This window comes from Amblyomma americanum, chromosome 7, assembly GCF_052857255.1.
Source record: "Amblyomma americanum isolate KBUSLIRL-KWMA chromosome 7, ASM5285725v1, whole genome shotgun sequence".
NCBI classification, from domain to species: Eukaryota; Metazoa; Arthropoda; class Arachnida; order Ixodida; family Ixodidae; genus Amblyomma; species Amblyomma americanum.
The window spans coordinates 66,789,458-66,802,689 of record NC_135503.1 but is presented as its reverse complement, the minus strand read 5'-3'; the positions used below and the strand labels follow the sequence as shown (position 1 = coordinate 66,802,689).

Below are 13,232 nucleotides of genomic sequence, written 5' to 3'. Positions count from 1 at the left end.
GTCGGTACTGCTCATAGAAGGTTGTCTTAAACATGCCGATGAAGATGGTTCCTAAACTTGTTGAGCACAAGCATTGTGCAGAGTCTTAGGCCAGCATCATGCCTCTTTTGTCACATGCTGTCTGCCCAGTCGATCTGTCTGTGTCAATCTAACCCTTCTTGTTGTCTCATATGATAGCAATTCATGGAAGGCTTACCGCCTTCGGAAGTGCCTTTTACTGAAGTATAGAAATGGAGGAAACTTGTGACCACCTACTGTGCTACACAACATCAGCATCTTTCTGATCTTCTCGTTTCTCAATATTGTGTGCACTTGTTTGGCCCCCTTTGCATTGGTCATGGTGGTGATGGGAATGTCAGATTGAATCGGAGTCTGATCTGCATAAGTTTGCAGTCATATACCTGTGCCGCCGATATATATTGTAGCTCTGGAATGCTACAAGTTTTTCTTCAAAAGGTTCTGGAAGCTTCTTGCATGTGCCAGTTGACCAATAAAGTGAGGAGCCTTTTCATTTCATAAATTTTGTTATCTAGTTCCTGCTGAATTGGCTCTGAGAAAGGCCGTTCTGATGAGCCAGCTCAACAGCTTCAGGTTTAATCAGTTTGGTGAGCATTTGATCAGAAATTTGACCAGGGCATCTTCAACGTCTGGAAACTGCCCAGACGTCCATGGCTCATGATGTGAGACGAGGCTAAGTTTTCGTGCATATACTAGGCCCAGTAAGTCTGTTTTGGGATTAGTTATACGCCAAGGATCTTCTCCTTTTTCTTTTTCTGGTGCACACGTCTCCAGCACACTTAAAGCACAGGATGTGGCTCTGTTACCATTGACCTCAGCAAGCACAATCACTTTCTTTTTCAATTTTGGATTCACAGATGCCGTAGCTGTGTCTGCTCATGAGCCGCATCAGGGCAGTGAATGATGGTTACAGATAACAGCCTGATTACAATCAGAGGTTTATAGCTGGTTATTAGAAGCAGTCATATCAGTTTTTTTTTAATTTTGAAAAACCAGTTATTCACGACACTGTGGCTCAACAAATTTCGGCCAGCTCGTTTGCCATTCTAAAACCGCGTGGCTGTGGAACGCGCACACCAACTCCCTTCAGTGTATACCATATATACTCGCATAATGAACACACTTCCTTTTCAAAAAATGTTTGAAAACTTAGGAGAAGCATTTATTAGTACTTGGCGCAAAGTGTCTCAAAACTTGTCTGTAGTACATTTTGAGAGCCAAAGTAGGCGGTGTGTTCATTGTGGGAGTAAATACAGTATGTCACTTCATAGCAAGCATGCCATATTACCATCTTCGCCCTGTCTTGGCAGGAGCAGCGAGATCCAGCAGGCACCGCAGCACAGTTGGAGTAGAGAAGGTCTAATGACATGTGCCACAGTGACACATATACTGATAGACGTTGCAGTGTGCGTTCCACAGCCACACGGTTTTCAAGTGGTGCTATAGATTGCTAAAGTTGTTGAACGAAAGCGCTAAGCCTAGTTGCCTTTTAATATTCTATAACCATATATGGCTATATACAATACTAATCACCAGCTGCAAACCTCTCATTGTAGCCAGTCTCCTAATTGCAACAGCTGAACAGTTAACTAGCGTACTCGTTACCACGACTCACTTGTTTTATGAGGTCCGTATGCCACAGAAGCTATCTTTATATCAAAAACTCGGCTTTTAAAACTTTGTGTTGTGTTTCACAGAAGCTATTACTATGCAGTATAATCCATAAATTATAACCATTCTTCTTGTTTTATCTTTAGGAACGTTAAGCTGATGACATTTAACAAGACAGTGAGAGACATCATTTGGAAGGACGAACTTGACCAACTGCAAGAGGACCACAGTCGGTGAGTTGGCTTTGCATTCATTAGTGAATCGAATGAGCCAGGATTTTACCCAAGCATCGCCAACACTGAGAAACATGTTGGGTTGGGTCTCCTGCCATGGCTTGCATCGCAATGCCGAATTTTGAGCCTATTTTTCATTTTTTTTTATGTTCGGGCATTGCCCTCATTCACAAACTTTATAGAATCCACTTACTTGTACCAGCACACAAACCATTCTGCTACCAAGTTTGCTGGCCATCATTCTTGTTTTGAACACTTTTTTCCTTTTCAAGCCTATCTTCTGCCTCTTGCTCTAGTGCCTTTTAAATTTTCAAAGTTTTTTCTTGTTCTTATAACTTCTTTGTCTTCTCCTGGTTTGTAATGAGTGCACACTGCCATACATTAGTGAGCATGACTAGCGAAAGCTATGGCAAAGTCAGTTTGTAAGACAGAACATTCTTCTAGGAACATGTATTTTTTGCGTGTTTGTGGAACGACTTCAACAAGTATAAACACCAACAGAGCGGGTGTCACTTGCTAGTTTTGTAGCGCTCGGGTGTGCGCAGCAAGTGGATAGAGACCACTGTGCGACTGGTGCTAGTAGTATGCATGGTTAGCACTCTCTCTCTGGGCACATGGATTTGCTTTCACCCGTCTGTGGCCCCAAAATTCCTTGCACTGCAGCGCTGACAAGAATGGTATTTTGAAAATCTAAGAACTGAAATGGGTGTTCTTTATGGTGGGCAGCAAACCTCTCAATAAATGAGGAGCCAACTTTTACAGTAAAAAACTTGGACTACTTAATGTTGGTTAACCAGCCTGCTAGTTAACACATCTTAGCTGTACTCTGATGCACACTACAGCTGGCAATGCTGTCCCAGAGAGAGCGCTCTTGCAACTAAAAAAACTTGTTTTTTAAAATTGCTAGCAGTGTTGTATGAAACAACCTGTGCAACGGCATGGCTTCGTTTTTGCGCCTTTGGTTTCTCACAGCGTTTTGGTCCGTTATGGGACTTACAGTCCAACGAAATTACCTAATACACGAGAACTAAGAAGGCTACATGTTGTCATGAACGGTATGTTAGGAGTGGCCTATTTCAAAACTGGTGCTTTGTCTAAAAGCATCTCGAGGGTCTCCTGCCCTCCTAAAGGTTTCTGCTGTGCCCGTTTTGCAAGCCGTCTTGTTGCATTTTGCCAGCAGTTCCTTGCGCCTTGTCTTTTCTGACAAATGACTGCTCATGTCACTCCTCCAGTAAGGAAGTATCTACACGGTCACCATACATTGCTTCATGACAGCATTCAGTGCCTCCTTTGTTATGTGAGCTGTAAGTAAAACTGTGATTTCCTTTTTTCTCTGAATGCGATTGTATTCAGAGAATTCTAAACAGGGTATATGTAGTCTTCAGGGTAAAGTTTACAACATGACTCCCTCTCCCTTATTTAATGTCTGGTAGGTCTTACAAGGATAGTAAATTATGCTGATACTGCGTGAAAATAAAATTTGTTTTGCAATATCTCTTTTTGAATAGCTGTGTTTTAAGGAAAAGCATTTACCTTTAGCTTGAACTACCTGTACTAAAATTCGAAATACTTTGAATGATTCTATTCGTCGCAAGTTTTTATTATTAGTTTTTGCTTTGCAGCGAAAAATTTGATACACATTTGCAAACCTGTAGTTTTTATGCATTATAATTTGTCTAAGTGGCTATTCACTTGATGCAGTGCAGAGCCAGTATATATAGTACCAGTGCATTAGAGAGCATTTCCAAGAAGAAAGAGATATTTTCCAAACAGCATGTCAGTGAAATAAAGCTAAAAGTACTGTTGAGTATATTAAAGTGATCCTGTAAAGTGCCAGATATTTTTTTGTAAATCGGTGCACTAACAATAGGCACAATAAGGAAGTTGCAAAAATATTCATAGCAAACAAAAGTACTAGTGGTAAAACATACACCGTGTACTCTTTGACACTAAAGATTTTCACATACAATGGACCTAGTGATTATTAGTCCATGGAATGAATTACTATCTGTGCAAGTACTTAGGCATCCGCTCCAAAATTTCTTCTTTGACCCCCCCCCATCTTCCATGGCACCTCTGGCTGACATCACCAGTAGTGCAACTTTGTGTTCAGTGATGATGATGTGCGATTTTTAGAGTGCGAACTGCCAAAGACATGGTACCCACCCTTTGCATAGCAGTAGTTGTGGCCATCAAGCATCTGCTATCACATTGCACGTAGCTCGTTCTTCGTACTGACTTTGTCCTTATCAGGTGGGGTTCAGGGGACCGAAAAAGGGCACTGCCAGATATCTTGAAACACCTCACATGAAGACACTGTGAAAACTGCAGTGACTGCAGTAGCAACATCCGTGGTTGTGATGAAGCTGCCAGCAGCTGCATGGCACATCACTTGCATTGCGAAAGGGCTGCGGATGCAACCGAGGCAGGGCAACTTGCTCTGAATGCTACACATATGCGGGAGGCTAGAGCCGCGAATGTGTGATAGGTCAAGCTGAGAACTAATGCTCTCAGGACGCAACCCTCAGGTACACTGCGCAACAAGATTCTCAATTTCATGCCAATGCATTTCTCAGATCACAAAGCACTCATCGTATGCTTCCCAGAGCAGAAATACAATCTACACACACACATGCTCGGCACCACCATAATGCAAAGCATACTATTTTCCATACTAATTTTGTGAGTGCACGGCACATTTGTGTTGATTGTAGACAACATCAAAGGAAGACAATTGCACTGCAGGCCCAGGAGCCTAAAATTAGTGCGGCAAGAAAGGCAAATGTGCAAAAGTCATGAAACTAGAGCACTGTGTGTGGGGTTTGTCTTAGATATGGCAAAGTCGCATAAAATGCCACTCTTTGCGAGAGCTTTTCTAGCAGCATTGGAACGATTCCATGAATTCGGCATGACATATAATGCTGTTGCATCCTGTTCCTTTCGTTATAATAGTATTAGGAGCAGGTTCTAATTCACCGTTTATACAAAGGGTTTCTTTTTGCACATTGGAGTCGACATCTTTATAAGATCTGCCTTTTGCCTTAATTCTGCCTCGTTAAAGGGTCCACAGCAGGTGGTTCTCCCGTCGCATGCAGAAAAAGCCTTGGTATTTCTAACTTAAGCTGCCACTTATGGTTGTTTTTACAATATAAGCATGTCTTTGAGCCATTTACTTGCACTCAAATGGGCACAGTACACGTGACCTTAGTTCGCCTTAGGCATGGCTTTTGTTATGTGCATTGACAGCTGATTGAAGGTGTCCACGTGTCGGCATGTGCATTTTGTGGACACACTGGAATCTTAATCCAGACTTATTCCAGTGTCCCCCTTTAAACCGAACTTCAGGCTGTTTAAATGAATTTTATGAGACTTTGTTCCTCAACATTGTTAAACTGCGAGGGAGCGTCCTTTTGGTGCGGACACTCTAATTTCGTAGGGTTTAGTCCTCAGCCGTGTCAAGCTGTGAGGGAGTGTTTGACGTTAGCACTCTACGCTCCTGCTTGCAGGCTACACGTGGAACACATCCTGTCTGAGCCCGATGACTCCTGGGAAGGTGCTCGAGGTCGAGTGCGCAGCGAACTGGTCGAGCCCCTGCTGCCGGAAGACTTCCAGCAGTGTGAAGAAGAAAAGTCCTTGCTAGTGTGTGCATGTGGTCCGCTGCCGTTCACCAAGGCCGCGCTCAAGTGCCTGGAAGACCTGCAGTGCCCTGCTAGTGCCGTGCATGCCTTCCTTGGTTGACTGTCGACGGGAACCGCCAGCGAAAGCGATTGGGGAAGAAAGGAACTGGGCCTACCTGCTTGCATGTGCTTGTTCATGTGCCAATGCTGGGCATGAAATTCTCACCTCTTTAAACGGGTCGCGACGTTGCGCCATGAAAGCTGTCGCTGCAAGAGCTTCAAAAGGCTGGTGTCGTCCAATAACACGTATAGCCATGAAGGGAGATTCTGAGCCTTATGATGGCCTGCTTGAGTACTAGAAAAAAATGCTTTATCTGCTAGCTGGATTTATTACCTCTGTGCATCATACCTAGTTGAAATTTTGAATATTTTATGGCATTATGTTAATTGATGGGGCAAGTGGCGAGACCATGAATGCAGCAGGTGTGCAGGTAATGAAATTTCTTAGTCTCCATTTCTTTATTTATTTTTGTGGTGCTTATTTCACTGGGTTTAGTGCAGGAGTGGCAGCTCACAAATTAAAATTCGAGCCATTCTTGTCAAATCAAGTATTTTATCTGACCGCTGTTATCAGTAATCACGAGTCGTTCTGTCTCATGATGTGACAAGATGGCTTCACGTTACAGTGCTTCAGTGTCGCGCAGTGTTTGCAAGTGATGGTAAATATAGCTTTCATATTCAGTGGACGGAGTGTACTCAGAATTGGAAAGTCTTGCTTTTTGGTTAGTGCAATCTTCTGCGGGGACACAAAAAGTGAGCTTTAGGTGGAATATGCAACTAAAGGTCAGCGCGCTTCAGTGAGATGCATTTGTTTTATTGAGTCTGTTCCAGCAAGAATATGATTTCCAGGCTTATGCAGAATGACCAAAAGGATATTTGTGGGCATTAGGGAAGTGCATTGGCATTGTAAAAACTCCATTGTAAATGATTACCACGAAAGGCAGTTGTGTTGTTATCTGTTTGTAACTCAGTTGTACGTGTAGTATTGTACATATTGGTGTACATATCACACCTTAGCGTGAAGGCGAAGTTGTTGGGCATTTGCTGTTTAGCTAAACAGTATTTTTATAGCATTCACTTGAGTGTCGGATTTTATAAACAAAAAAAAATATGCATTCCTTCCCTGCAAATCTGTTTGGGTGTGCAATTCCTGTGCATTTTGCACCTTTCATGCATTCATGCAAGCTTTGGTGCCATGCATTCATAATGAAACGAATTAAATTGTTGCACAATGTCACATGCCTTGCACTGCAGCATTTGAAACTGATTCTAGCAAATTCAGTAACTTGAGCTGAGTCTGTTATTAAAGGTAACAAAATTGACTGATTTATGCCTCATGTGAAAGTATCAGCTCTATATCAGATGAACTCAGTTTAGTAATGTAAATTGTTTTGAAAATTTTGCCAGTTTGAGCAGATGCTTTTATGTCCTTCTGCATTCCTTACTCTTGGCATCACATGTCAATGCCACTGCTTGTCCCAGAGAGAATTCCTAGTCCAGTTACTGCTCCATGTCATAAGGTTGTAATGCAAGAAAAAATATATGCTGCAATACTTCATAGCTCCTAACAAATTTATTTTCTACTTACTGAGCCAGGCTGCTGATTATGGTCTTCACAATGTCTGATGCGCACTGTTGAACCACTTTCAAAAATATATTTGAGAGTCTGTTGGTTTGTTTTGTTTCCACGTGTCTTACTGCACAGCCAATGTTCTGTTTCAGTGGTGACAAAGCTTGACACTTGTTTACATTGCTCAGGTGCCCTATACCTGCCAAATGTTGGCACATGATTAGCCAAGTTTTCCACCTTCCATAGAATAACACTTGTGGGCCCATCGAGATTTTGAAGCGTGCAATTCCTAGCAGGATGGAAGGGGGGGGGGGGGGCAAAATTTGTACTGTTTGAAGTTCTTTTCGTGCGTGTCATTGATGTCATCTGCCGCAGCCTATATCACTCTTGTTCCGCCACGAATGACAGAAAACCAGAAAAAAGGGGATGTGTATAACATGTAGATGTGTGTGAATAATACTTTTTAAACTGAATCAAATAAGAACAGTTTAGCTAAAAAATGTACAGACGATTATGATAGCTGGTAATGCAAAATTTGAGCACAGCTCTTAACTGGTAGGTGGTGTGTTACGCTGCTTGCCACTCTCCGGTATCTTCCCGTGGCAGCCACCTTCCGGTTGTCCATTCCTCCGCTCTCGCCATGGCAGGTGGCATAACACGCCACCTGACAGGTGCCATGTTACTCCGACTACAACGCGGAACGCAGCAACAGGTGCCTAAAATCATAAGATTAATCATATAGTGAGAGAACCGCGAGTACGAATTGAATATTTTTACAAATATTTGCTGCCTGTGCGAATATTCAGTGAGCAGTCCTGAGAAAGTGCAAAGCGCTGCTTTCACATTTAGAGCTGTATCTGTTAAAAGACACAACACTGATCTAGGGCCGCGACACGAATATTAACTTTATCTTTGTGCTTCATGCACATAAATATCTTACACATCATTTGAAAGAAGAAAACACAAAAGCGAAAATTTGATGTCTGTAGTGCTTTAGCACAAGTGACTGATCAGCGGAGCAGCGGAATGGGAAAGTGTGGCACTGTGGCCCAAAAACGCGCCAATAATGAGAGAGCTAGGCTGTTCCCACTCTTCTGTCTGAGGAGAGTTCTAGAGACAGTCATTGCCTACGAAGAATTCTTTTTTTTCCTCTTTTTCGGTGAAAGGCTTGCTGATGATAAACAATAATAAAATTGAGAACATCGCTGCTCACAAGGACCTGTATGAGGGAAGTTCAGGGGACAGTCATTGCCTACAACGATTTTTTTCCCTCTTTTTCGATGAAAATAAAAGAGAACATCACTGTTCACAAGGACCAGGGTAAAAAAAATTACGAGGGCACTGAAGTCTGCTTCAGTGGAGAAATGCATAACCATTGCGTTTGTTGCTGCTGTTGCGTTTGACTACTACACCACTTCGACAACTTCCGGTTATGATATACTCACCAATATATACTAAGACACCATGAACTGTTGTGTCACAATACAAAATTTGTTTTTGAGGAAAGGAAAGGAGGCAGTAACGCTCGCATCTCCACATCTCCTGTCCCAAGCTAGCCTCCAACTTGACTAAAACATGTTGGCTATATGCAAAGAGAAATGCTGTGACGCCACCCGAATGCTCCACACGAATGGTTGCTCAAAATTTTGGTTTGAATGCAGTCAGAATATTGCCACCACACTGAGGCCGACCAATGATGCCATCACTGGGATTTCATCTACCTTTGCTTCGCTTGCTTCGGGTATCTGTTTCTCAAACCAGCGCTGTCGCTTCCTGTACTGCACATCTTCTCTCATTCCTCTCTCAGCTCTTCTGTCAGCTTGTGACAGTCTGAGCCAATTCAAGCCTATAAGCAGGCCACTGCACTTTCTTATTAATTAATTTAATTTACATCACGTGAGAGGTACCTCTTCCTGTGGACACATTATGCGGGCTCCGATGGCGGCTTTTCGTACGCATGAGCCATATAATGCTCTCGCACTAAAGAAGCCATGTGGAGTGCCACTCATAGCTGGCTGCCTGCCGAGTCTGCACAGTGGCACTCTGAGACTTTGGGCGCATTCACGCTTGTCCAAAAATCCGGCGAGCGAAGTGGATTCAGCCGTTTTTGACGCCGACCAGGGCGGAAAGCGGCGCGGCGAGGCCGATCGGTCCGGGACCGATTTCCGCCGCCGGAAAAATTCCATGGCGATAAACATGGCGGCGCCCTTCGAAGCAGAACTGCAGTGAACTAGAACATTGTGTAATGCTCTCACGGCGCTGCGTCTCCATAGGCCGAGATGAAGCCGCCGGTGTCGACAATTTTTAGTTGCCCGCTTGTCCACTAGGTGCCGCCGTTCCGAACACTGTAGGGTGCCTCGATGTCAGCGCCGCCGTTCAAGGGGCAGACAACCTCAACGGTGCCGCCATATTGAATCACACGGGATCAGCTGCGCTAGCGTTCGTAACTGTGCCGTTCATGCTCTCGGCGCGCTTCAGAGTGCTTTGACTTGAACATTCTTTTTCATCAGTATCGCAATGCGTATCTTTTTACCTATAATAGCCATTTTAACATCCGAGGGTCGAAGACGTAATTCTACGACTTAATTTTAGTGCCCCGAATGGTCGAAGTTGAAAATTTAGTGTGCCGTCTGTTGGTTTGAAAACGCGCTATTATTTTAAAGATCTGTTGCCCTGCCAGTGTTTCCGCTCTGTGTGAGTGGAAGAAATTGTTTTCTTTCTTTTTCTACGTGCTTTTTGGTTTTTCAAGTCCGGCACTTTGATAACAGCCGCACGTGATCAGCCGCTCACGCGCTGTGGTTGGGTTTCGCTTTCATCGTGCGGGCTGTTTCCATATTTTGTTCTCGCAAAGACTGATTTCTGTCTGCTTTTTAATCTTTCAAAGTGTAACCGCGATTGGCTCGCCTGTTTATTGCTCACAGGGGTGCAATTACATGTGTTTACAGGTGGGCGCTAGTGTATAAAAGCGATGCCACCGTTAACAAATATTGCCACTCCTCCTGCGTTTTCTTTCTCGAGGCTCACGAAAACTAATTTCCCCTTGTTGGCGATGGAGTAAATGATTACTGGAAGTTTTTCACTCGTTTTATTTTTCAGACAGGCGCACAAGCACCCAACTGTTGCTCTTGCGTGCGCTCATATGCTGACTTCACTTGAGCCATGAACATGCGCACCAGTTGCTCTGCTGCATTTCCTCAGTTTGTGAAACCCATTTCCGCATATATTTTTTCATTGTATTTGTTTTATTCAAGCACATCTGTACTCATTAAGAAACCATCCATATAAACCTTCACAAAAAAGTGTTTCGAGGTCATTAAATAACACCAGTAATTATTTCCTTAAAATTTTAAAACTGAAATAAATGTAATCGACTTTGAAAAGTCATGCTTTGAGAAAACGAATCGACTAGAAATGGTTTAGTTTAAAAAAAAACTGCAATCTTTAACGATGCCTATGCGTGCAATTCCTATTTTGCCTGCAAAATTGGGTGGGGATGGCTTAAGCTTTTGGAAAAATAACTGCTACCTAGACACAGAGCTTCATTGCTGCTCTGAGTCCCGGGGGAAGCGAAAACAATGCAGGCCTTTACGCGTTGACCCGGAGCACATTGGCATACAACAGCCAGTCATCACGGCTTCGTGGACTTGCTAAGCTCGTCAGTCATGCGGTCGAACACTATCAGACAAGTACAGCCACCAGCGAGTCATCCGCAGCAAATGTGCCTCGAACAACACAAGCACAGCTGATCGCACCGAGCAACTGTGCCCGCCCGCTGTGATTCAAAATGGCGTCGCAGCGAGAAAGAGGTGGTGTGTGTGCGGTCAAAGGATGGCACCACCCTGAACGGCGGCGTTGGCATAGAGGCACCCTACAACACTGTAGTCACCACAGCAGAAGTAGGTGCGGTGACGCGCTTGGAAGCTGTTTTCTGGTTGTGGTTGTGTTTTGTAGGTGTTGTGCTTGCTTTGGAAGATTCAGTGGCGTGCTTAGAGCATTATTTCATTTCCCACGAACCTGCAAGATGAGGCTGTAGCATCCTGCCTAGTTTGCAAGAGTGTGCTTACAAGAAAGGTGGCCCGAAGGTAGCCCTCTTCAACGTGCCGAAGGAAGCTGCTTTGAGGGAGCAGTGGGAAAGAAACCTCCGTCGCTCGGACAAAAAGCTTGACGACAGTTCTGCTGTGTGTGAGCTACACTTCGAGACGCGCTTCGTCATCCGCGATTATGTCCACGTTGTGCAAGGGGAAGAGGTTCTTATTCCTCGTGGCAAGCCAGCTTTAACACCTGATGCCATTCCGACCCTCTTGCCCAACTTGCCGAAATACCTGTAAAAAAAAATGCCACAGCAGAGACAGTCCAAGAAGAGAAAACGGTCAGATGGAGACGAAAAAAGGTCCACATCCAAAGCAGCATGTGATAGCTGTCGCCAAGATACCGGAGGTGTGGACGTTGTGAATGTTGCTACCACTGATGTACTTGGATGACGGAACTGGCAGAACAGATTCTCTCTGATGCTGTGCCATTCGACACCCTTGCTTGTTTTTTCATGTCGCTGCAACAAGAAAACATAGAAAGCAGTAAAACGCAACGTTTTACTGCACATCTGTCCTAAACGCAAGGAATGAAGTGGTTTTGGAAAAAGTTGTCATTTTTCGTCCCGTTTTCCTCAGTGCTGTATAGCAAGGTGTATTTGAGGGGCATTTTACTCAAGGAAAGGAATGTGAATTCACAAGCGGAAGCTCAAAACATTCTGACAGAACTAGTTGTTCTTCATGTCTGTCGTGGCACGTTGCATTGTAACGACTATTTAGAAGATTACTAGATTCAGAATATTAAAGACCACGCTGTCACCCGTGATGAGGTCTACTTCAGCAGAAGCTGCCTTACCACCGTTCCAGTAGTAGGTGATGATATATTTCAATTCACATTCAAGAAGCGCCGACTAGTAGACCGTTTGCAACGCTCAACATCAAGCCTTTCAGAAATACAGAAGAAGGCTGCTTCTTTAAAAGAGGATGCTCTAGAGCAACAAATATCAAATCTTCCACTTAGAGAGCAGAAAGCTGGCAGGCAATGTTTTGCAGCTGCAAAGGTAAAGGCGAAAGGTGCTTGATACAGTAAAAAGGGGCTGTTCGAATGCATAATGATGAAATGTGAAGTCCAAGGCTGTACGAGCACCTAAGGAAAAACAACACCCTGTGTTTTCTGAGCAAATCCACTCTAATGCGCCACATGGTCCCCTACTGATCATCATTCGGTTGCAATAGCACCATTTTGAGGCAGCTAAAGGACACGACTGCTGGCATTTACCCATACAAGAGGCATGGGGGCTTGATAATTGATGAAGTAAAGCTGTCTCTGCATTTATCTATCAAGAAAGCCGGTATTATTGAAGGATTTGTTGATTTTGGAAGATATACATCGGCTGACCAGCAGCATTTGCCTTCTGACCATGGCATGCTTTCTCTTTTCGTGCCATTTGTCGACAAATGGAACCAATTGATTGGCTGTTTTGCAACCAGGAACATCTTGAAAGGTAAAATACTTGCTCAAGTGATCACCGAAGCCGCAATACTGGCTGAGGACAGTGGGCTCTTTGTCGATTTTGTAACTTGTGATGAGGCAAGTTGGAATAGGACAATGTGGAGCATAATGGGAATACAGGGCAGTGCACCCTCCATAAATGCAAAGTGTGGCATACTGTGGACAATTCAAAAAGGCTATTCTTTGTATCAGATTTCCCCCTTCTGATCAAGTGTCTGTAGAACTTTCTTCTGAAGGGTTACTCAACACTCCTGATGGTCACGTAAGTTAAATTTCACTATTCTCTTTTTGTACTGGTGTTATAGCAACGCATGAGACCTTGAAGGAGTACTCATGATTGACGCACTTGTGTATTTTCATTAATCTCTGTTTCTAGGTCTCCTTGTATCACGTGAAGCAAGCCTTCAAAATCGATTGTAATAATGTGACATTGAAGGTGATGCCAGGAATTACAACACACCATCTGCAGCCAAACAACTTTGAGAAAATGAGGGTCACCTACACCTTCCAGCTGTTCGGTGTGAAGGTGCTTCAAAACTTCATCTTTATAAGACATATTTGGAGGATAATGTGGTAGCATAT

General features: G+C 43.8%; 1 protein-coding gene across 13 annotated transcripts in view; it reads left to right on the top strand.

Annotated features, from left to right (window-relative positions):
- LOC144099263 (cytochrome b5 reductase 4) overlaps positions 1-7,223 on the top strand; it is a 178,657-nt gene extending 171,434 nt beyond the window's left edge. For all 13 annotated transcript variants that reach the window (XM_077632438.1, XM_077632434.1, XM_077632439.1 and 10 more), the window contains 2 exons: positions 1,776-1,862; positions 5,369-7,223. In XM_077632438.1, the coding sequence (XP_077488564.1) occupies positions 1,776-1,862; positions 5,369-5,600 (319 nt within the window). In that variant the 3' untranslated portion in view covers positions 5,601-7,223. The remainder of the gene's footprint in view (positions 1-1,775; positions 1,863-5,368) is intronic.
- The last annotated feature ends 6,009 nt before the right edge of the window (positions 7,224-13,232 follow it).